Source organism: Botryllus schlosseri, chromosome 12 (genome assembly GCF_051294905.1).
Source record: "Botryllus schlosseri isolate E-star chromosome 12, Bs_hap1, whole genome shotgun sequence".
NCBI classification, from domain to species: domain Eukaryota; kingdom Metazoa; phylum Chordata; class Ascidiacea; order Stolidobranchia; family Styelidae; genus Botryllus; species Botryllus schlosseri.
Genome location: NC_137247.1, coordinates 12,013,814 through 12,037,349, shown reverse-complemented (window position 1 = coordinate 12,037,349; position 23,536 = coordinate 12,013,814). Strand labels below are relative to the sequence as shown.

The 23,536-nt window shown below is 39.9% G+C and overlaps 3 protein-coding genes across 3 annotated transcripts; all 3 read left to right on the top strand.

Moving 5' to 3' along the window:
* Positions 1 to 5,069: 5,069 nt before the first annotated feature.
* On the top strand, positions 5,070 to 8,751 carry LOC145452487 (GPI alpha-1,2-mannosyltransferase 3-like). Its single transcript, XM_080330668.1, has one exon. It carries the CDS (start codon positions 6,455 to 6,457, stop codon positions 7,943 to 7,945), a length of 1,491 nt encoding a protein of 496 aa, XP_080186794.1. The 5' UTR covers positions 5,070 to 6,454; the 3' UTR covers positions 7,946 to 8,751.
* On the top strand, positions 7,960 to 10,304 carry LOC145452492 (DET1- and DDB1-associated protein 1-like). The gene has a single exon (XM_080330674.1). The coding sequence runs from the start codon at positions 8,790 to 8,792 to the stop codon at positions 9,141 to 9,143; it is 354 nt and encodes a 117-aa protein (XP_080186800.1). The 5' UTR covers positions 7,960 to 8,789; the 3' UTR covers positions 9,144 to 10,304.
* LOC145452490 (uncharacterized) lies at positions 10,265 to 22,547 on the top strand. The gene is made up of 12 exons (XM_080330672.1): positions 10,265 to 10,402; positions 10,721 to 10,788; positions 10,858 to 10,949; positions 11,360 to 11,443; positions 11,548 to 11,631; positions 12,739 to 12,838; positions 13,379 to 13,508; positions 14,622 to 14,768; positions 18,968 to 19,106; positions 20,676 to 20,836; positions 21,963 to 22,067; positions 22,328 to 22,547. Exons 1-12 carry the CDS (start codon positions 10,379 to 10,381, stop codon positions 22,394 to 22,396), a joined length of 1,203 nt encoding a protein of 400 aa, XP_080186798.1. The 5' UTR covers positions 10,265 to 10,378; the 3' UTR covers positions 22,397 to 22,547.
* Positions 22,548 to 23,536: the final 989 nt, after the last annotated feature.

The following is a 23,536-nucleotide window of genomic DNA, read 5'->3' as shown; positions in this document are numbered from 1 at the left end:
GATCTGCATTCCATGCGATCTCATCTCGAACCCGATGAGGAAAATCCTCGGGAATTCAGATATACCATTCGGATATTCCATACGTGTTCGGGTCCGTACTCTCGCCATTCGGGAATACTTATGTGGTATCATTACTATCCGTTATTATTTTAAATATCATGGCACTTTCGAGGAGCTCAAGAACATGAGCATTTTGAATTGAATGAATAGAGTGATAAAGATGTTGTTACAGAATTGAGAATGAGCAAATATGAAATCGCATATGTGTGTTAATTACCAGCAGTAAAGAATAGCATGGAGTCATAAGGTCATCATTTGGCAAACCAACCCTTACAGCACAAAGTTTTGGTATCTCTTAAAATGCTCGGTTCAGGGAGCTTTCGGAATTGTAGCAAATTTTACAAGAGATAATTTACCTTCTGTATTGGTGGTGGTATTGAATAGATTTTGCCTTTTACTGTGATACATGCAGATTAGTTTCGTAGAGAGAAATAGGTGTAGTTTGAATTATTCACGTGACAATATTCCCAAATGCTTATAAATAGATAGAGAATGAGCAGGATGCTATTACATTATATGTGTCAAGTGAGGATTTGGAGTATAGTAAATCAATTGGTTGTTTGAGAGATCTATGTCTTAACACTGTGCTCTGTGCATCTATCACTCTAGTGTTGTTTAGCTTTTATTCAGACTCCTGTACAAGCATGAACAGTGAGCAAAACGTTTTGACTTGCATACCAGTGGTGTACCATCGACTATTTGACTATCTCTCAATTCTGGAGCTTTATTACGTGAGAAGAGTTTGCAAAGCATGGAAGGAATGCGCAGAGAATAAGATTGTGATCAGGGAATCACGGTACAAAGCGCAAGTGTTAACACTCGACATATTCCACGATGAAAAGTGTATTTCAAATACACGTCGAACAGGTATAACGGTGTTGAAAAAAAATTCAAAGGCTTACAAAGCTATTCGTGATTGGAAGAAGAAATGGACATCGATCCCACGAACTGGTATATGCAGTGTTTGTTATAGGTGGCGATATTTGTGTACAGATGCTGATAACGTCTTCAGGCACTGGCTGCCTGATTCATCCAGGTTGCTGCTAATTCCCAGTATGGACCCACCGCCCAACATCGACCCCGATGTAAAGTGGCGTGTTGAAACTGACGGGACAGTCTACAATTTCTTATCGTTGCCGGAAAATTCAGAACATTTCCGTGTTGAATTCTTGGATATACCGAAGCAATCCACACAGGACAGAATTGATCGTTTCAACAACAGAATCAAGCTTGAGATCGCAGATCCACACACAAGACTCATTCTTGTCTTCCATTACATGTCATGGTTTACTCCTGTACCACTCGATGATAATATATATCCGCTAGCTATAAAAAAAGGGGTTGTTGTAATGGGCTGTACCTTCGAAAATCCATTTGCATTCAATCCCGCTCACACTTACGCAATTCGAAAAATGCACCCCATCCCAGATACTGTAGTATTGTCATTCAAAGGCGACAATTTGGTTGTGTCTTCAGTAGTTCTTGACAAGAGTGTTAAAACTTCAGGCAGGTTGTTCCAGGAATTGGAGAAATTGAAAAATACAGTCATTGATTATTGCAAGAACTGTGTGGATAAATGCGCTGGTAGAAATAAATCTGGCTATTGTGATAGATGCTCATCGCAAATGATTGCCATTATGATAGGGGGTTTCTTCCGAGCTAACGCCAGGTATTGGTATTCGCTTGGATATGAGGATTTCGATTTGATAACTCCAGATTTTGAACCAGCGTCATTTCGGCGCATGATTCCTAACGTACCTATCCTTGGTAGTTATGGACTTGCCGACAGAGGAATGTCGATGAATTTGTTTGGAGAAGAGGCTCCTATCTTTTCGATGGAAGCCTTGAAACAATCAAATTGTACAATTTTCACTATTCTGCGATTTCAGTGAACACCGATATCTGCCTATGTTGTTGGCTGTGATTGTGATGAACTTGTTAAAAAGGTTTGTTGACGTTATTTTGCATTGAGCTAATGTTATGTCGTTGCTCTGATGTTATTTATGAAGTTTTATGATGTTTCAAAAACTTCTGATCGACTTCTGTGCCTGCATTTTTACGAAAATGCTTTTATGTTTGTAACATTGGTAGATGTGTTGATGTCGTTAAGTCTCTGAAGCCACTTTGTATATATTCGACTGATTGTCTAAAATTCGCAAGAATAATCCCTGCGATTGTATGCTTGATTCTGATTGATTCATCGTGGATTGCTGATCATATTTATTACATGCCCTGGTCTGAGTGGTCTCGTTGTATTTGATATGCATATTGCACAATCATGTTTTAATGCAAGTTAACTTATGAAACTTCATTGCCTGTTTTTATTTGCCAAGTGACCACCATTCACCTGATGGTAAACTATGTCGGGCAACCGCTATTTCAAAGGCACCTTGTTCTTGTTTCGTTATCTTGATTCTATGTTCTTGCAGACCTCGCCAGTAATCCATCATTGTGTCATACATGTGCACTTACCCCATTTTCTGGTAAATGATGTATTTGTTTGGTGATTGCATTGGCGCCATGGTTCAGTTCACAAGTTTTCAATGTTTCTTTGTTTTTTTCAGAACTATTTTACTGTACATAGTATATTATGAACAATTGACTTGGGGTATAACTATTCCTTCCACAACAATGTCCAAAGTTATTACATTTGAAAGCTGACCAACTTTTCATGTGCCATGACTTGAAGCCACAACTCATTCCATTGCTGCTTCCATTGATCAGCATTTTCAAATTCGGGAATGACTGTGAAGGAGCTGATACGCTTATGTAGTACATTACACAAGGATCTCAAATACCCGTCGTCATATCATAGTAGAGTTGAGAGGGAATTCACAGGAAAGATGGACCTCCGATTCAATGCCTCAAGCTGGTAAATGGGTTTGTCTTGATTGTCAGAGATGCCAACGACCAGAGGTGGTCAGTAACGAAGTACTTCTACCTTTCCGAAGTACTCAAGTAGTTTTCCTCTACTTCTGGTACTTACTCAAGTAGATCTGATTTTCACTACTTCTACTTCGTAATATTTTGTGATCTACTTACTTACTTTTCGCTATTTTCATTTTTTCAAGTAGAAGTAGTTTATTCCTCCAATCAGGAAGATAGCCTGAGGAAATTCGGGGCTGTTTTCATATCTAACTTTCATAAAAGTTGAGTAAAGCCCAGAATTTTTGTCGCGCTCAGTGGATACGGAGTAACCAGTATGATTTCACGAAAGTATCGGTGAATATAATTTAGGTAGCGGGTTGGCGTGGTTCCGCTCACGCCGCATTGTCGCCCTTTGCCCATATGATATATTTCATCACAGTATATTTGGCTCATAACGTTTGAAACTGATGTTTTGCAATCTAGCATTTACTTATCATATCGTAATCTAGCAGTCATGGCGTGTCCTAATCTGTAAAAGTGGACACTGACTTTTTTTAGTTTTAGACCTGTTTTATCATACCACCTTTGAATCTTTCACTTTCAATTCCCAGTATAATATACTTTTAGTTCTAATTAATATCAGTTCTTTTGTCAGGATAACAAACATGTTGAAGTATAAAAGCAAGTGTAGTAATACCTTCAATTTCCGGAAATAAAGCTGCACAATATGGCATTTTTACGATCCACCATATTTTTATTGACGTTTACTAATCGCACAAGGTGTTTACACCGTACCCTATACAACTTCTCCGTATTGCTCTTTGACTTAAATGCGGGCCTTGTAATATTGGGGAGGGCGCGATACCATGATCGAGTATATACGGTGATTAGTATCGCATTTCCATATCAATACTAGCATTTTCATCCCATGATGCGGACGAATGCTTATGCTGTCGAAAATTGGATACCTCCTGGTATGCATCAATATGAATCAAGCTCGGCACCTTTCGCATAGCTCAATTTGCACCTTTTAACAATCCATGCGAACGAATTACGATCGTTTTCACAACTACTTACTTGAGTAGATTTGAAGTCAGTCAATTCTACTTCTACTTCAAGTAGTTTTAGGTTGCTTCTGGAAAAAGTACTTCTACTCGTACTTGAGTAGATATTTTCGTCGCTACTTCTACTTGAGTAGTTTTCTTGACATTGACCACCTCTGCCAACGATATATTGAATTTTGTACTGTTCCTCGCAATCTTGTGGTGCTTTGAACTAATGAAAATAATAAACAAATCAATGCATGCGAATTATCTTGCTATTCCAATTTGAGCCTGCTTGGGGATATCAATGAAATAGCACAGAATTTAAGCTATATTGATGCCGTAATTAGCCGCTTGAAATATGCAGACTGTTTTTAGTTGAATTTTATGAAAAACGTTTGTTTTCCTTAATATTTGTACGATGTAAGCTACACATATTCCCAGGTGCGTAGCCAGCCGAAAAATAAGGGGGGGTTTGAAATAATAGGGGGGGTTTCGCTTTTTTTGGAATTTAGTAACGTAGCATTGACTCATTAGGGTTAAGTACATGCGATGCGTAAATAACGATTATACAACATCTCCGTATTGGGGATTATAGGCGTATGATAAGCTTGTCGACGAGTCCAGAAGTGCTGTTAATTAGCGACTCCCTGATCTGTCGTGAACAATGAAATACGCACGCGTCGAACATTTGAATTCGCGCGCTTATCAAAGCGTTGAACAATTGAATACGCCCGCTCATCAATGCGTCTTGCGTCTTAGGTAGCCTCAGCGACGATTTGCGCAAGTAAAAATGTACGAGTTTTTATGGAAGATGTGCTATAATAACGCCGATTTCAGGTGGTTCAAACCTTTACCTCTTATAACTCAAGCCTATACTGGACTATAACTGAAGACTAGTGGAAATCAATTACGCATGTACGCTAGAGCTCTTCAGAAATGACTTTTTTTCTCAAATCGTACTGGCTACTTGATAAAATTGTTAGGTTACCTAATTTAAGCCGACACATAAAATTTGGTTCAATTCCAGCCAGTAACCGCTTTGCTACAGGAGAAGAAAGTTTCTATTTATTATATAAAAATAAATGTTAAAAAATTTGAAAATTTTCTGTTCACCCCATGAAAGTGTTAGGCTGTCTATAGAAACGATGCTCACCAAATTTGGTTCAATTCCAACCAGCGGAAGCGGAGTTATGGCCGTCGAAAAATTTGGATTTGAATAAAATAGTATTTACGGTGACCGATTCTTGGTTTATTTATTATAGTTGTGTTCACCGTAAATACTATTTTATTCAAATCCAAATTTTTCGACGGCAATAACTCCGCTTCCACTGGTTGGAATTGAACCAAATTTGGTGAGCATCGTTTCTATAGACAGCCTAACACTTTCATGGGGTGAACAGAAAATTTTCAAATTTTTTATTATTCATTTTTATATAATAAATAGAAACTTTCTTCTCCTGTAGCAAAGCGGCTACTGGCTGGAACTGAACCAAATTTTGTGTGTAGGCTTAAATTAGGTAACCTAACAATTTTATCTAGTAGCCAGTACGATTTGAGAAAAAAAGTCATTTTTGAAGAGCCCTAATGTACGCACGTGTCGAACATGATTGTGGACATTCGATGTCATTCAGTTACGCAATGTCACTCTTTAATCACAATCGCTAATCAGCATATACTTCATAGCATTTTATCTAAGCCACCGAGAAATAGGAGCCAAAGCATGGTAGACCCAAGACTCGGTAGTTAGGCTAGCGATATCTTCAGTACTAGGCCTATTCCAGATGCGATTTTGTAGGCCTGCGAAGATATCGTGCACACCAAGCCAATGCAGATGTGATTGTGAAGGCCAGTGACGATATCGTGCGCCGCGGGCCTATTGCAGATGTGATTATTCAAGCCAGCGGAATTAGGCTTGCTGGAGACGCGGTAAATCAGGCTAGTAATGATTGCCGAACGCGCGACAATGAATGACCTGATTTCGCCAATCATCTTGGCGGGAGATCGTGTACAGTGCAATGCGCACAGACGAATCTCGCTAATTAGCAACACGTCAATTAGCAATTCGCCGCGCGCAATACTGATAATATGACTTATTGAATTGCAACCGAGTATTAGCGTCAGAGCGGTCATTTAAAAAGAGCAAGGTTTCGCGTTAAAGGAGGGGTTTCGCGTTGCTAAAGGAGGGGGTTTCGACCCCCCCCCGAAACCCCCCCCTGGCTACGCGCCTGCATATTGCTATGCTTGATGTCACAATCGAATTGTGCCTCATATTTGATGTATTTTAGTAGTGTTTCTTGGTATGAAATATAACTGCAATTTCATCATCCTTGGTTGTTTTTCGTGTAATTTGAAGTTTATTTCACTCTTATTTGTGAATTGCAGATTTGAATTAATTGCACCATTTTAATGTCAGAACGGCATTGATTTTGAATGAGAAATAAGAGTCGTCAAAGTGCTTGAGTTCTGTCAAGCGAACTACAATGAATTCGATTCTGGGACAATTACTCTTGTTTCGTATAGCGAATGTTTTTCTAGTGAAAACATCATTTGTTGCGGACGAATATTGGCAGTCATTGGAAGTAGCTCATAATGCTGCATTTGGGTACGGATATCTAACTTGGGAATGGAGCTATGGACTCAGAAGCTACTTATATCCATCCATTTTCACAATAGTTTACCGATCTATGAAGATATTTCACATGGACTCTTCCGAAACATTAATATATGCACCACGCATTATGCAAGCCATCTTGTCGGGATATGCCGATTGGTATTTTTATCATTTTGTGAAAAACAATTTTGGGCCTTGTGTTGCTCGAATATCCTTACTGTCTTTATTATCCAGTTGGTTTTGGTGGTTTTGTGCCACCCGTACATTATTGAATACGTTAGAAGCATCAGCCTTGTGTTTTGGGTTATATTATTACCCCTGGAGCATCAAGCGAGGAAAAGGCAATGTGATATATTTCCAGTTACTAGCAATTGTTATTACTGTTTTGCGACCTACTGCCGCTGTGATATGGATCCCGTTAACACTATGGCATATATTAAGAAAACGGACGTTGCGTACGATATCATCTTATATTATTCTGAGTGTTATTATTTTAAGCTGTATCCTGCTCATTGATTACATGTTTTATCGTCGATTTGTCTTTGTGTTGTGGAATTTCTTTACGTTCAATGTTATAAAAAATCTAGGCGTGCATTATGGCAGTCATCCCTGGCACTGGTACCTCTCGCAAGGTGTACCGGTTGTTATTGGCACGCATCTTCTTGTGGCGATTTATGGACTAGGAAAGATTTCTGAATTTCCATTTCATCAACGTAATATTTGTAAATGCTTGACAATCTTGTTTTTGCTTACTTGCATTGCTTATAGTTTTGTCGGGCATAAGGAATTTCGGTTTGTTTTACACTTGATTCCAATTTCTACGTTGTTTTGTGGGATAGCAATTTCTAAACTTTCCAGAAAAAAACAAAATCTTGCAATCACTTTGCTATTCGTGACCAATGTTCCCGCGGCCCTATACACAGGATTAATTCATCAAGGCGCGCCATTGAGAATTATGGGTCGTTTAGGTGACCAGTTAAGAGCATCTTGCGCGCCTGATTGCCCCGGTCAAGTACTCTTTCTTATGCCCTGCCACACTACTCCGCTATATTCGCACATGCATTTTAACGTGTCTGTTAGGTTCATTGAGTGCCCACCTAATCTTCATGACACTCCGAATTATATTGACGAAAGTGAGTTGTTCTACAAAAATCCGAAATTGTGGCTGAACGAGCATGTCTTTAGTGAAAGTACCACAAAAAGCGACCAGTACCATTGGATTTTGATGTTTGATTCGTTATATCTTGAGCTGAATGATTTTCCACCTTTGCAACGATATAAGATATGTGCGAAGGCTTTTCACTCGCACATACTCGAAAGTAGAAGAGGTGCCTTTATTTATTTGCTGTGCAGGACTTAGGTGGAGTTACTTTGGTTACTATTCTATTGCTGTGGTATGGGACATTTCTCTGGTGTGCTCTGTTGTCATCATGAGAAATTGAAGATGAAAAATTCCTGTCATCGATTCGATTCACTGATCGATTCATTGTTATGCGCAACTTCTCATGGAAATGATTTTATTGTGTAATACCTGCTCATGTTTTGAAATTTCATCAATTCCTATATTTTCCAAGTTATCATTATCTGAAAAGGAAGGGACGTAGTTTATTTTCTCCTTGTTGTTTATTGCGGCATATACACCGACTCATGATACACATACACACGATCTGTGCATATGCATATCATGAGTGCATGATGTGCATATGCCGACAAGGAAGTGCAGATATAGCCTTTACGGCTTTCAAAGTCATGCACCACCTCTCCATGCTATCTCAGTAATGCATGAGTGCCAAGCAGGGAAGTCATGGATACCAGTGTTACTAATCAGGTCTTTGGTCTGACCCGGCCGGGGATCGAACCCACGACCTACCGATCAAGAAGCCGGACGCTTCACTATTGCGCCATCTTTTCGGTGAGACGATATGGCCTGGTTAGTCACGAGTTTATACCACCTTTGGACAGTTGGGAGATTGTGTAATCCTTCTTGGGATGTCCGACACTGCAATGTCTGATTGTTTCTTGTATTTGAAGTTATCCAGGAATTTATACCCAACCGCAGTTATATTCAAGGTACAATTAGTATTCACGTTCATAAAGCTTTGTTCTCGTTATTCTGGTAACTATCAAATATATTATTCTGCCTCACAAAATTCGAATTTCTTCTAGCGAATCAATCTACTGCGGCATAGGCCTAAACGGTGGCAATGAGCGAGAAAAAACTGCTGCGCGGTCTGCCTTCGCGGGACGCTTCAAACTTCTCCAATTTCAAATCGGACCATCACAAGAAGAAAATGCCTGCCTACCTCTGCACGGAGGACCGACCTGTTGAGCAAACTATCGTTTCGGACCGAAACACGATACTGCTGCGATACCTCTACCAGCAACTCGACAAGAAATTGAACGGGGAAAAGGTGCCGAAACGTAGGACCGACGATGCTGATTCGGACAGCGACTCGGAACCTGCGTCCAGCAGTGGCAAAACGGGTCCGCCGCGTAAACAAGCCAAGGTGAACTCGGAATTAAATTCTCAGGAGAGGCGGAAGGAAAAGCGTGCTTGAATCCTTACAAGTGAGCGTACCGTCACGGTACTGAAACGTTACGGAAGACTGCTTACGTTGGCGGCGGTGATGCGTTCGTACTGATTGTGCCCTTGATTATGTCTGATTTAGACATAAGCAGCCGCGAGACGATCGTCTTCATGCGAGACATCATAGACCCACTTTTAATGGATACACCAGTAGCAAAACTTTAGACAAATTGTGCTCATGATCAATGTTATGATAAAGGATTATGACTTTAAATTGGAAATTCGGTCGGTCAACATATAACATGCCTGTTTATTGTTAACTGAGGTATGGTAGTAGGTCTGTTTAAGGCTTTGGCAAGCTAAAAATGATATGTTACAAAAATGGGTCTGGTGTTGCGTAAGGAGCCGAAACTGAGATGTATTCTGCTTTTTTGTGAAAATTTGTGTGTGTTATTAATGGCTAATTGATGTCCCGTTGTCAGGTCAGACCAACACAGTCATCATTTTGGATTCAAATTAATACCAGTGCCTACGGTGATACATCTACTACAGTATTTAGTATTGTTTTTCTTGATGCGGTGGCGACATTCTGATCATTCAGTTTTTCAATATGGAGAATTGTGCAGATCACACTGAATAGGAATGCGCACTGTGCGGTCGATTGCCACACTGTATTCCAAAAATTCATTTTTGCATTATTTCGGAAACTGTCTTGGTAAATCTGCATCTGCTTTCAAAGTTGGATTGCAGATTTTATCTAGCCACAATTCGAATCGTATTTGTATCGTTCATGGTTACCGGAGATGAGCATTGAGCAAGTTCAAAATTTTGATATTGAAATATAGTTTCTTATTTATGGAATCGACTTCAAATTCTGTCAGCCAAGCCATTGTCATTGTCAATATCTGATGAAGGCACAAATTCACATTGCAAATTGAATGCAATAACATAATTTGATATTTCTATAGATGTCCTAGCTGCATTTTGTATGCTAATTTTTGTAATAACTGGACGCTGTCATAAAACTAATTATATCAGAATCCTGCTGAAATCCGCAAGTTCAGTTTCTTGATGCTGAAGCCATCGTCCAACTTGCAAAGCTGATGAACCATGTCACATAGAATATCATTGCTTTCTCCTACATCTACTTTATTCTAGCTTTACAACTGGTATCGTTTTTTTTCTTTCCAGATGTCTTAATCACATAAATTTACAAAGATATTTTGCTTCTGATCTGATGTGATTATTGATTTCTCCAGCATCACAATGATCGCTTCAGAACCATACTGGGTAAGATAATATATATTCTGAAACCACTTTATAGTAGTAAAAGAAAATGGACTGTTTGAAGATTCACAAACTCTATTCATAAGCTCTCAACCCAACCTGCTATTATCCAATACCCCAGAACAAATCTGCGGATCCATCTCCGAATATCAGATAGTGCTGCAAGATGGACAGACACGATTTCGCTATATTCACCAGTCATGATGCATAGAAATCTCTCACCTAACCAAGTAAAATCAGAAGTATAACAAAGTTAAAACCACCACGGCAGTTACATAATGGTCACCTGCACCTGAAAATTCAGTTGTGGCATTTTTACAGGGTTACACTGTGCTCTCACTTGCAACATTGTTACAAATCATTCTACTCTTGATTATCTGCTTGTTCAGGTAGGTCCAGACTATATTTTGTCGCCGGCTATATCTTGCATACTAACTAATGTGCTGGATTTTTCACAGGAGGAAGTCATATCAGACGGATGTGTCAGATGAAAGCTCCTGCCTTGTTGTAGGCAGTTACAGAAGGCATGAGGATAGTCCTTCGCAGACAGGTAAACAGACGTGGTCAAAGTAGTCAGTGTTTGTACTCAAGAGAAGTAGAAATAATGTCATAATTTTCTTCTGAATTATATTTAAATATAACGACTTCCAACAGGAGTCAAAACTACTCCCAAGTAGGACTAGAACATTAAGGTTCTACAACCAGTTTAGGGTTAAGAACAGTATTTGATTGAGTTCTATTTGTGATGTGGAGTGGACTGCGCCGTTTTTGTATCAACGTGGCGATCCAGTCTAAATCATGTTTCTGCTGGGGCCTGCCTGCTACAGATGCAGATTTACCATTAAAACTTATTCAATCTTCAGCCATTCTGTAGCTTGACACTGTCTACATATTTTACTTTTGAATTGAGCCGGACAGTGGACGCAGATACTTATTGTTTATTTCTGTTTGATTTTTCAGATTACGACTCCGCATATATGAGCCTACAATTCTACATCAGAGGGATGAGAAAAATGGAGTATACGAATTCGTACAAATCAGTCGGTAATTACTTTTCGCTGAGGCTGAGCATTAGTCTTAAAATGAGTCTATATCGTGAAAGGACTTACGGCAGGAGCATTATTGGCAACTTGTATGTTCTATTTTAGATCCTGCTGCCAATACCTTTTGGTTCATGTTGCATGACAAGTCTCTCGCCAAGACCAAGAACATGAATCGCTTTCTATCTTTATGTAAGTTCTGTGAGCTGATGATATTTTGATATCTTATGGACATACTCAATAGAGTTGAATAGTGTATTAATATTGAAATGAACCCGATTAGTCTCGGCTGACACTCGTCGGGGGTAATCGTCAGCAACTACTTGATAAATGAAAAGTACATTGTATATCAACAATCGTATCACAAAATATGACGATGCGATCGTTGATATACGATGTTCTTTCCAATTCTCTACTAGTGGCTGACGATTACCCCTGACGAGTGTCAGCCAAAAATATTAGGGTTCATTTCAGTGTGAATATACTATTCAATTGTATATTGAAGTTCTATAACTATTGAGTTGTGAAATTAGCACTGTATCAACTATTAATGAGTGCCTCATATTCAAACCCAATGTAATGTCACAGGCCATACATAACTTCATCCAAATATTAAGTTTTATGGTAATTTTGTGATCTATGGAACTGATTTTCATTGCTATATCCCAAGTAAATAGCATTACGCTGTCTGTGAGTTAGCTGAATACTGAGGGACCCAGATCAGGGATTGGGTAGGCCTACCTTAGTGATTTGACTCAAGTATTGATTATGACACGTTATGAGGTCAAAATAGTATGAATGACATAGCAAGCTCAAATACGTATGTTTTATGTGACCACCAAGAATATAGGCCCAATACCAATTCTAAACCGAATTAAAGATTATTTCATTACTCTTGTAACATTGTTGTGGATTAATCATGCGTAGCTTTGCACCATATGTTTTGGATGCTAGGATACGGTCAATCGCTGTTTACAGCCTTCTACAGCGGAAAATAGCATTGAAACTATAATCCTGATTGAAAATTAACTCTTGGTGGCATAGAGCTGATAATTTCAGTAATCGAAAAAATCATCTCCCACTACCCGTTTCGAATCATTAGAATTGATGCTTGATTTAGATTCGAGTACTCGAACCATTACATCCAGTCATATCTGTGACAAGATTATTTGCTAATCATTCCGTTCAAATTGTTCTTTGTAATTCGGCATTCACTAGAAGAGTTGGCTTCCCCAATCTTACTTCCTTGGTGCTATGCTTCTGATTGTCTCGACTTTCCAATTGTTTCTTCTGTTGTAGCATCTGGAAATTGCATTGCTAAAGTTAAGCAGCGTCCCAATATTGTAGCTTCAATGAGAAATGCTAATGCCATCGGAACAGCGTTAGACATCCTTTTGACGTGAGTATGCAATTTCTACTATCTCTTATTTCAACTTTTGGTATATTATATGAATATACGCATTTTTAATGATATTATCTTAGTAAATTTATTTTGTCTTGGACCGGCTTGACCGTATCGGTTGCCAGCATTTTATGTATCGCCAGTATCGGCCTTGGGAGTTGCTTGGTCAGTAAGAAGAAGCCGCAAAATTGAACACTCTAATAAAGCATGGATCAGCCAAATCCCAATACTGATATTATTATAATTATCGGTCATTCTGCTTTACTCGTGTGCCGCAGCGGATTATTGATACGCATCATAGTTAGTTTGAAGTTTAATGCCCGATGCTCTTCATGCTGCAAGCCTTTCATTGTGACGCCGACACTGGAATGGATTGTGCTGCCATTGGCCGAGTTTCAGTGTGACAGGCACTGTTACAATTTGAACCTGGCCCTCCAGATGACGTGACCAGTGCTCTCACTGCTGACCCTATACTGATGTTGATACCGATAATCAATTTTGCCAAATTTCTTTCTAACTCTGGCTGCAACGCGACAGAATCAAAGAGGAGTCTTGCCCATACATTTCACCCGTTTTTGACGTCAAACTTTACGAAGAGAGAGACTCATTGCTTATCGTCAACGAATTCATTCCCAAAGGCTCGCTACGAGACAAATTGCTCGGCGTGGTATGTGTACGAGATATCGCCAAAAATCATTCACCGTAATTCGCACACACGACGGTCCGAAACTGGCGTGCTATCAAAGCAGAGATTGTGATTTGATTGAATTGCTTACGATTTTGTGAAATAGTGGAATACCTGTTGCAATCAATCAGTGTCAGTACATGATTCTCAATTCAGTCAAAATTTTTGCCCCGTTCATCCAAGTGACACTGGTAGAATCATTCCGAGCAATCGAATACGGGCAATGTGTAGTTGGCTTCGAAAGAATATTTGTATTCATGGACTGGTGATGATATATAATCCGCAACTCAGTTTTGACAGGCAGCTCAAGTTGAATATTTTCTAGCAACCCCAGCCCTTTAATTGAACTCAAAACTTCAGCTGTAAGTGGGAACATTGAATTTGGAGGCTCACGGACTCCTTAATTGATATAGATAAAGCCAACTTTTATACAAACTCAATCTGCTTTGGATTTGCATAATCGTGCTCAACTACTACACTGCCAATGTAAATTTTAATGTTTCTGTCACTGAAAATAAAACTGCTCCTCCTGGGGTTGTTATTTATCCAAGTTGTGACGAACCTCTAATAATAAACTTATCTTTTCTGGCATTGTCATTCGTGATCTTGTAGAACTGACAACAACGTGTCTGATACAACAAAAAAATTCGAACTAATTACGAGTGATGAAAATGCAATTGCTAATTGTGTATTCCAAGATTGAATGCAGCACCAAACGTGGCAAGGAAGTGATATTATGTGACATATGCGTTGTTGTAATATGTGTGTTGAATGTTGATACTACGTATCTGTAGCTGTTCTTGGAAACGAAAGTGTGCATGATCATTAATGGAAACTCGTCTTGTAATTACTGTGACAATATGTCTGTTACAGAGTTCGAGACAATCTAATCAGTAACGACATGTACCCAGCAATGATATCGCTAGATTTGTGTTATTAGTTGGTGTTTCTGCCCACAATTGGCAATGTGATTGATTTATCATCCAGTTGACCTGGTTAAACTCTACTGATCAGGAGCATGACTGATTAGAGTGAAATCTTCTTTCCCGGTCTGGATTGGAAATGAGGCTTCTGTACTTTGAATCATTTCTACAGAAACCATTTCATCACCTGACCCGCAGTGTGGGCTCGAAGAGAGTTGAGTGTGGCAAAGCGTTGTCGGTGGATAAGATTTTCTCCTACACCAAGCAGATCTTGCTTGGGTTGATTTACCTCGATAAACTTCGGTTCCCCTTGAAGAAGGTAACTTCAAAAAATATTCTCTGTAGTATACTGAATCTACCATGATGTAGAAAAACTTTCCTGTAACCTCTCAAGATGCATATCCGTTTCTAAATCAAGGTTATAAAATATAGCAAAGCAAGGACTTGCAGTGTGACTCGAGTCAACACATTCAGATGACTCGACTTGATATGCGGATTGACTAGGGTTACCGTATTTTAGGATACGAAAAAGATATGGAAAATTTGTACTGATAATGCTGATCACAAGGTAGGCTGACTCGCGACTCGAAGCAAATTTTCAAGGTAAATTTAAGTCATCAAGTAATCGGTGTCGATGAAGTCGCTGTACCTTTAGGTACATATTCTCGACACGCTGGTATAACCTGTGTGAGTTGCCAGTTAATCAACGATTGCGCAGCCTGGTTTTACTGAGAGTTTTATTGACCACAAACCAAGTGATTAGAGCTTATGTTGTCGCGGACTAGTAGTAATCTGTCCATCAGTTTGTTTCTGTGCTATAGAATGCTAAGTGCTCACATTAACGACGAACCTCTTGTATGACTTAAATTGGTATGATATAGTTTATACATTTATATTACTCGTTGTATTGTATGGACGTGTAGGTGGTTTGTGTATTGCATCATATCAATTTGTTTCAACTTCCTGAGATTTCAGATTCTATCATATATTTAACTGACAATTACCGGCACAGCCATGCAACTCCTCATTAAACATATAATTAACTCGAGAACTGTTACTCGATTCAGAACTAATAGCAACTCCATCTGTATACTTCAATCATCTTGCAAAATGCAATCACTTCACTTTACTTGACTCCAATCACGTTCAAAAATCGAGTGACTTGACTCGCAACTCGAAGGCTTGACTTGATCCCAATACCGAGCACTTGTGTTTTGATACCTGATGCTTAGAGACAGAAGTGTTGGGTTTGTGAATCGTTGTAACGTCCTTCGACCTTGATGTATTTGGCTAATATGTATTCACTAAACGGGAATATATGACTTGCGGTTCTTTTCAGACTAGGATTCTGATTTTTCAAGTGGTTACGGCCAGGGCTTTGGAGCAGCCGGAAATTTAAACTGCTCCAGCTCCGGCTCCAGAGCTCTCTTTTATCATACATTAGCTCCGGCTCCAGCTCCGGAGCCGCATTATAACCACTGCTCCGGCTCCAGCTCCGGCTCTGAAATTATCGAATGGTGCTGTCTATATCAGGGGTGGCCCGCAAATGTGACTCGCGAGAGGGTTTTGCGTGGCCCGTGAGGTAATGTCCTATTATATTATGGAAAATGAATGGCTCAGATTGTGAACGTGCAATGCAAAACAAAAATTACAATTCTGGCTGCAACATTTGGGATGTTGATGACTAAAATATTAATTCCGACGCATTGGCAGATCCAGGGTCCAGTCACATTTTCAGTAAATCGTCGTACATTACAATAAACTAAAATAGTAGCGAAATTTTTCTTCACGCTTTGCGTGTTTAATTGTCACACGATTTCTTGCTTGGTAGCCTACCCCCTACTGAAAATGAAAAAAACGCCTAATTTGCCCGATTGAGTCTATTCGCAATTACGGAAGAAAGTCTTTTGGCGTTTGAGCTCGCATAAAAATCGTCGACAGTGAAATGTAGGCACAAAATGAGTGTCGCATATTATCTGAGACCTTCGATATCGATGTGTCCAGACGCCGAATAGTCGTGTCCTTGCAAACTGAGCCAAGCCGGTGGTATACAATAGACCCGCAATACTCACCTACGGTAGTTTATTTATAAACTTAGAAAATTTTACCCGTTTGGCGTGGCTAGTGAACCGCGCACTCGTTCGTCAATTGCATGTGCCCCTTTAGCAGAAAAGGTTGGCCATTCCTGGTCTATATAGATTACTAATCTACTAATAGGTTAGTTATCTATAGTAATCTAGAGTCCGTCAGCCGTCAGTAACATCCAATGTAGCAACAAATACATATAGGTGCCGCCGTGCCGGCTTGTGACTTCATACTGAATCTTTGTCAATTGTCGACAACATCATAGTTGCACTAGAACGCAATTTACTCCGTGCCATTGCTGTGCAAGTGTGCATAGCATTAAAATTCAGGCCTGGTATTCAATTATGATAAATCAGCAGATGTGGTTGTTGCATATATAATAGCATCCTATGAAATATGTCGGAGCCGGAGCTACTCCTCAAATAACGGGCTCCAGCTCCCGCTCCGGCTCCGGCTAAATTTTATGTAGAGCTCCGGCTCCAGCTCCGGTGAAAATGCACGGCTCCGGCTCCAAAGCCCTGGTTACGGCTCTCCTCTGCTATCTTGAATGGCGTCTAATGACATATTCATAATTTTTATGTAACTACGTATATATAACTTATATTCATGTACTTCGGCGTGTGACCATTAGATTAAAAATATAAGCTTTGTTCATTGTAAAATGGTGTTTTGAAATCCATACTGATACCATCTGTATGAAAGTCATATTCATGGACAGTAGAATTGTCCATAATTTGGAAAATCTTACGAATCCTCCGTTGTAATGTCTTATTCTATAGATTATTGATAACAAACGACACTGAGCCTGAAAGAAGCTCACAGGAAGGCCGTTAAGATTTCGTGCAAAGCGTTTGAAAGTAGCTACCGAAGAATGGGCGTGCCACCTACCATAGAACGGCAAGAAGACTGGCAATCACGAAACCACGGCTCTTGATTGGCTAATCCGCTATGCTTCAATTACCACAACAGCAGCAGCTTGCTGGGTAGGTGATCAAGGAGTCTGCTACCGGCGGCGATTCTGAAAGCGCATTGTATGTAGGTTGACAGATAATGATTTAGGATTAATTCAGGGTATGTTGAGGTACGAAATACATGATGAACAGACAACAGCTGCTTCACAAAAACGTCTAAAGCATGATCGCTTCATTGTGAAGGGAACCGCCGTAGCCTATATGCCTTGTTTTCAACGAGTGAAAGCATAGGCTCTTATGCAAGTAGCGACGGATTCCTAGTTTCAGAAAGAATATATCATTATTGAATACAACTATAAAGCTTAACAATGACACTATAATTTGTGTTATCTTATTGGGCTCAGGTTGTAGTACATAGTTGAAGTTTTGAAAGCTCTAAGAATCGGCTGAATCAGCGGGTTATGCTTGACTCTAGTCAGATGCTTGCATCAAAATGTATTCACTTGCAAGTGTTGTCAAAGTCCTTGATGATGACGCAGAAAAGAGGTGTAAAAGTAAGCACACACTATGCTGAACAGGATATGTCAAAGTCCTTAATAATCGCGCATAAAAGGGGTGTAAAGGTATGCACAGGCAATGCTGCATAGTGCATAGCATGTAGCATAGTTTGTACATCATATCAAGCATAGTCTGTGCTTGCATTTAAACCTCGTTTCTGCGGCATCATTAGGGACTTTGAAAACACTTACAAGTGAATTCAATTTGCTGTGAACGTCTGATGAGTGCCAAGCCTAACCGTTTGATTCAGCCGACCCCTAGAGCATTCAAAACTTCAATTATGTACTACAACCTGAGCCCCATAAGATCACACAAATTGTAGTGTCATTGGTAAGATTTATCTTTGTATTCAATAATGATATAGCCTTTCTGAAACTAGGAATCCGTCGGTATTTGCATAAGCTCCTATACTTTCCCTCGTTGAAAACAAGGCATATAGGCTACGGCGGTTTCCTTCACAATAAAGCGATCATGCTTTAGACGTTTTTGTGAAGCAGCTGTTGTTTGTTCATCATGTATTTCGTACCTCAACATACCCTGAATCAATCCTAAATCATTATCTGTCAACCGACATAAAATGCGCTTTCAGAATCGCCGCCGGTAGCAGACTCCTTGATCACCTACACAGCAAGCTGCTGCTGTCGTGGTCATTGAAGCATAGCGGATTAGCCAATCAAGAGCCGTGGTTTCGTGATTGCTAGTGTTCTCGCCGTTCTATGGTCGGTGGCACGCCCATTCTTCGGCAGCTACTTTCAAACGCTTTGCACGAAATCTTAACGGCCTTCCTGTGAGCTTCTTTCAGGCTCAGTGTCGTTTTTTATCAATAATCTGTAGAATAAGACATTACAACGGAGGATTCGTAAGATTTTCCAAATTATGGACAACCCTAATGGACAGTCACAATTTTCAGCTCTATGGTGGTCGGACATCTTCCACGCTCCTCTCAAATTCTTCTTCTTCACAGACATACCTATGGCTCCATGCCGGGAACATTATGATCGACGGCAGCCTGTGCAAACTATCTGGTTACGAAGTGGAGTTGTTTAAGATGAAAACGGCAGAAGATTTGGTCAATGCAGAAAGAGCTGGGCTGTTGGATGTTGGTGTGTTGTTCATCTGTTATGATCTAGTGCAGAGGCGGGCAACACACCGCCCTCGAGCCGGACCCAGTCATCAACGGGATTTTGAGCGACCCGCAGACAGTTTTTGCTCTTACTAGATAATGTGACCCGGGGCCACAGTCTGTTGCAATTCCCCACTACTTGTTTACTGCTTATAGTGACTTTAGGATATTCTTTAGTTCATTGTGTCACTTAATGAATCCAAGTGTTCCAACCTGAAAACATTGCCGTGGAAGTACATTTGCGAGCAAACATTTTCGACCGTGAAAATTGACAATGACAAAGCTGTGTTCCTATCTAACTGAAGCTCACGTGTGTCGTGCAGTCTTTACTAAGGGTTCTACGTTCGAAATGCAGCCAGAGTTCAAAGAACTTCTTGCAATTTTTATCGTCCACAAATGTCTTACCATTATTGACTTTAACAGCTGAGTACAGTTTTTAAACACTTTCTTTGGTTTAAATGCTGTTAACTTAAAGTTTACATTAAATATTCCTTGTATAGATGAATAAATGCGTGATTATTATGTATCTCTTCATCAATCCGACCCACGAAGAACTTAAATTTTCTCATATGCGGCCCGCCTACTGTAAAAGTTGCCCGCCCCAGATCTAGTGTTACATGTTGTTTGTGTTATTACTAGGGCAAGTTTTTGAAACTTGCAACTTTTTTTACAGCTTCCCATATACTCTAAATCTATGTACTAAGATATTTTAAGATGTTTGGAGGGATTTTATAGTGCAACTTTTTGCAACTTTTTTTCAATTTTTCATACCAATTTTTACTGCAACCTTTATCAAATATTGCGAGAAAATGTAAAGGAGTGATTTAAAAACATGCTATAAACTATTTCTAGTGTGGTTCTATTCCCTTTCATTTGCATAACAATGAGTTATATGATGGGTTAGCTGCATCTAGTGGAACTGATCTATGACACGATGGCTTGCAAGCAAGAAGTGGAGCTACCCATGCCAAGCACAACCGTGCCCAAACAATATGTAAATAGATCGCTATATTAATTCTGTCATAAAAATTTGAGATAGTTTCCCATTTCACGAACGCCCAGGCGAGACCTCCGAAAATTACATTTTCACTGGCCTGGTTAGGTTACTGATTTACACAGAGTTGGTCGAGGGCTGGAATATGCCTACTTTCCTAATTGAAAAATGCATCCTTATGGCGAACACAAGCGGACTGATAGTAATCACAATACAAACAGATGTCCTTATTGAAAAAAAATCCTGTTCGGTCACACAGCGACTATTTCGACCTGTCGTCATTACAATTCCGCACGTAAAAGCAAATCAATACAAAAACTCCTTCCTGCTTTACAAAACTCAGAGTTTTGAAAAGTCTGTATTTTTTGTTCAAAACCTGGTGAGTAGAAACAATATCTAAATACATATCCACAAAGTAATTAGTGCAAGTAGCAGCATCATGTCATGATCACCATGCTTAGTATCTCCCTATTAACATGACGTTAGCCGTTTGCTGTGTTTTTCGTTCTTTTCTATCCTGCCTCTGCTAAGGAGGTTGTCAATTTTTTTCGACAGGTCAAGTTGTATTCGAAATGGCTACGGGCTTTCCCGTCAACTACGCGGAGAATGTGAATCTCGACCCGAGCAGGAAACAGCTTACCCTACGCCGAAAGGAATGCTTGAGGGACATACACTTTGAATACTTGAAGGTGATCTCGTGTCCGGAAGTGCTGCAGGTGAATATGTCGTCGTCGATAACCAGCAGTGTGCCTCTGACGTTTTTCAAGTACATTTTGAGGAAATTAAAAGACGAACATACACATGTACAAACAAACTGATGACACAGTATAAGAGCTAAAAATTCTGGTTAGACAAGGGCGACGCTGGATTCTTAGCTATGCCACTGCCCTTTTTCAAAGCAGACCGCCAAAGAATTTTGGATGAAAATCAGCAGTCCGTAACTTACTCAACTCTGCCAGCAGCCCACGACGATTTGAACATTGAACATTCAATGAAAAATTGGCCTACTAGGTACATTCTTGTTGATGTAGCCTGGCGGCAGGGTTACTAATGAGCTCGGCACATGCTGAATTCGTCACCTAGCATCCAATAATCCTAACCTACCCCTGCCCTAGAACCTAACCCTAACCAGAATACCTTAATACATACATACCAAGTGCCCACTTCATTAAATGTCGAATTCAACATGCCGAATTTACCAATGCGGTGTATCGAAATTCAGGCTATTTTCGAATTGACAGTGTTGATCAGAGGTGGTCAAAGTAGTCACCGTCGCTACTCAAGTAGAAGTAGAAGTAACGCCGGAATTTCTACTCAAGTAGAAGTAGGAGCGGTGGTTCACAAGTAATTAAGTAAGTAGGTATTCTACGCTTATTTTTGCCTACAAAACTGAAAACTGTCAAGTAGAAGTAGAAGTAGTCTCAAATCATAACTACTTAAAAAGTAGTGTGAGTAGACAAAATCTACTTCAAGTAATTCAAAAAGTAGAAGTACTTCGTTACTGACCACCTCTGGTGTTGATGCATTGCTTTCATAACAATAGTAGTTATTGCACTTCTAATAAAAAATCCAACAAGTCCCATATGTACTGGTAAACAACAGCAAAGCATCGGCTTCTTAATCGGTTGGTCGCGGGTTCAATCCGTGGCTGACTCAGACCAAAGACTAGCTTGTATGTAACATCGAAATAAACGGCTTCCCTGCTCGCACAACAAAAATAAACTGCCTACCTTCCTCATTCCATATCAAGCAAAACGTTGCTATTGATATTATGAAAGAGAATGGTCGGAAGCTATATATCTGCTTATGTAAAAGTAGCCTACCGTAATCCATGTTTCACAGTTGGTGCAATTTTTGTGCGACGAGGGCAAATGTACGTCACTACAAATGGCAGTTCACCATCCAATCTTCGACAGCATCGATCAGTTTCAAGCTGCCGTTCCAGAGGTAATACACATCAATTGTGGTAGGGTAGGCATGCCATGCTATGGTGTTTGCAACGTCCCAATGGACAATAACAGTGATATTCGTATTGTCAACTTCGAAAAATGGAATTGAAGACTGCTCCCTCATTCGCGGGTTCAATAATTGGGTTACGATAATTTGCAAGGCAAATTCCGTCAAATTTTTATCACCCCGTGTTAGCTATCTCACCTCTCATGCGTCACTTGCAAAGCCTCAATGGGTAATATGATTTTACGTTGCAGGACGCTACCACCACGTCTTTGAACACTTTGTATCGATCTCTTTTCTCGATGGGCAACAGGGAGAGTTGAAACTGCAATGTTCCCCGACACTTATCTTCCATCAGACTCGTTCAGCACTAAAAAGAACCTGGGCGGGAGAGCGAAATACGACATTTTAACTGCCGTGTGCTGTGTTCCATGCCATTTATTCGCGTGTTTTTGCTGTTTCTATCGTCAGTTCGGTAGTTTTAATATGCATGCTGTACGTCTTCTACCAAAACAACTGAAGTTGCGATGTCAGAATATTCAATCCAATGATACAATCGATTCATGTGATTCTTACATCATGTAGGCAGACAGGACATTTTGAACCGACTTCAAAGAATAGTGCGCTCCGTTAAATTATAGAAATTAAACATGGAACGGCAACGACCGATTTTGCAGCTTCGTTCCGCTTCGCCGAGGCTGGAGTGAAGAATTGTTTTGCGTAATCGACTGTAGGATTTCTGGCAATCCAAAAGCTATCTTCCCGAGCGCAGAAATTACTGAATCTGGTCTTGATCGAAAGCTACTGTTGCACCGATTCCGAAAATATAAATTAAAATATTGATCAGGCACTGATCCACCTTATAAAGGCTATGGTCCAAGGGATTGCGCAGTGAGTTGGTGAGTGCGCGCAGACTCCTCAAAAATTAGGGGGAACATTGGCCCAGAGTCCCAGACCAATGACATATATACAATGATTGGAAACTGCCACGCCCCTTAACTCAGTCCGTCGCAGGATATGCTTGAGCGGAGGTCCGGAATTGCGTAATGTCGACTGTGATGGAGTGCTGCAATCGACCTTACTGGCGTAATATTTCACTGATTTTCCCTAGTTGGTTGAGTTTTAGTTGATTTCGTTAGAATAGTCAGGCAGTGCTGCGTACTAGGATGTGATGTAACTTTTGACGATGCATATTTATTACAGTACCGACTAGCTGCTAAGCATTTTCGCATCGGTGACATTCATGCATGTACGACACAACCAAAACAATTAATAGAGACTGTAGGTGAGCGTCAACATAGATGAGCAGAGCCTGGAAGGATTGTTAAAAGAGGGTTTGAAAATTTTCTAGCATCATATACGTCACCTGATTTTTTTTTAAATCGAACGGTTGATTACGATGATTGTGTGACAACTAAGTAAATTTTATATAGTATAGTATCAATATAGCGACTGTACCTTTA

Excerpts from the sequence above, each read along its gene's own strand:
- LOC145452492 (XM_080330674.1), top strand. The coding sequence starts at position 8,790 with ATGAGCGAGAAAAAACTGCTGCGCGGTCTGCCTTCGCGGGACGCTTCA.
- LOC145452487 (XM_080330668.1), top strand. The coding sequence starts at position 6,455 with ATGAATTCGATTCTGGGACAATTACTCTTGTTTCGTATAGCGAATGTT.
- LOC145452490 (XM_080330672.1), top strand. The coding sequence starts at position 10,379 with ATGATCGCTTCAGAACCATACTGG. Across the intron at positions 11,444-11,547 it reads GAATTCGTACAAATCAGTCG|ATCCTGCTGCCAATACCTTT; the intron begins GTAATTACTTTT and ends GTTCTATTTTAG. Across the intron at positions 14,769-18,967 it reads TTCGGTTCCCCTTGAAGAAG|ACATACCTATGGCTCCATGC; the intron begins GTAACTTCAAAA and ends TCTTCTTCACAG.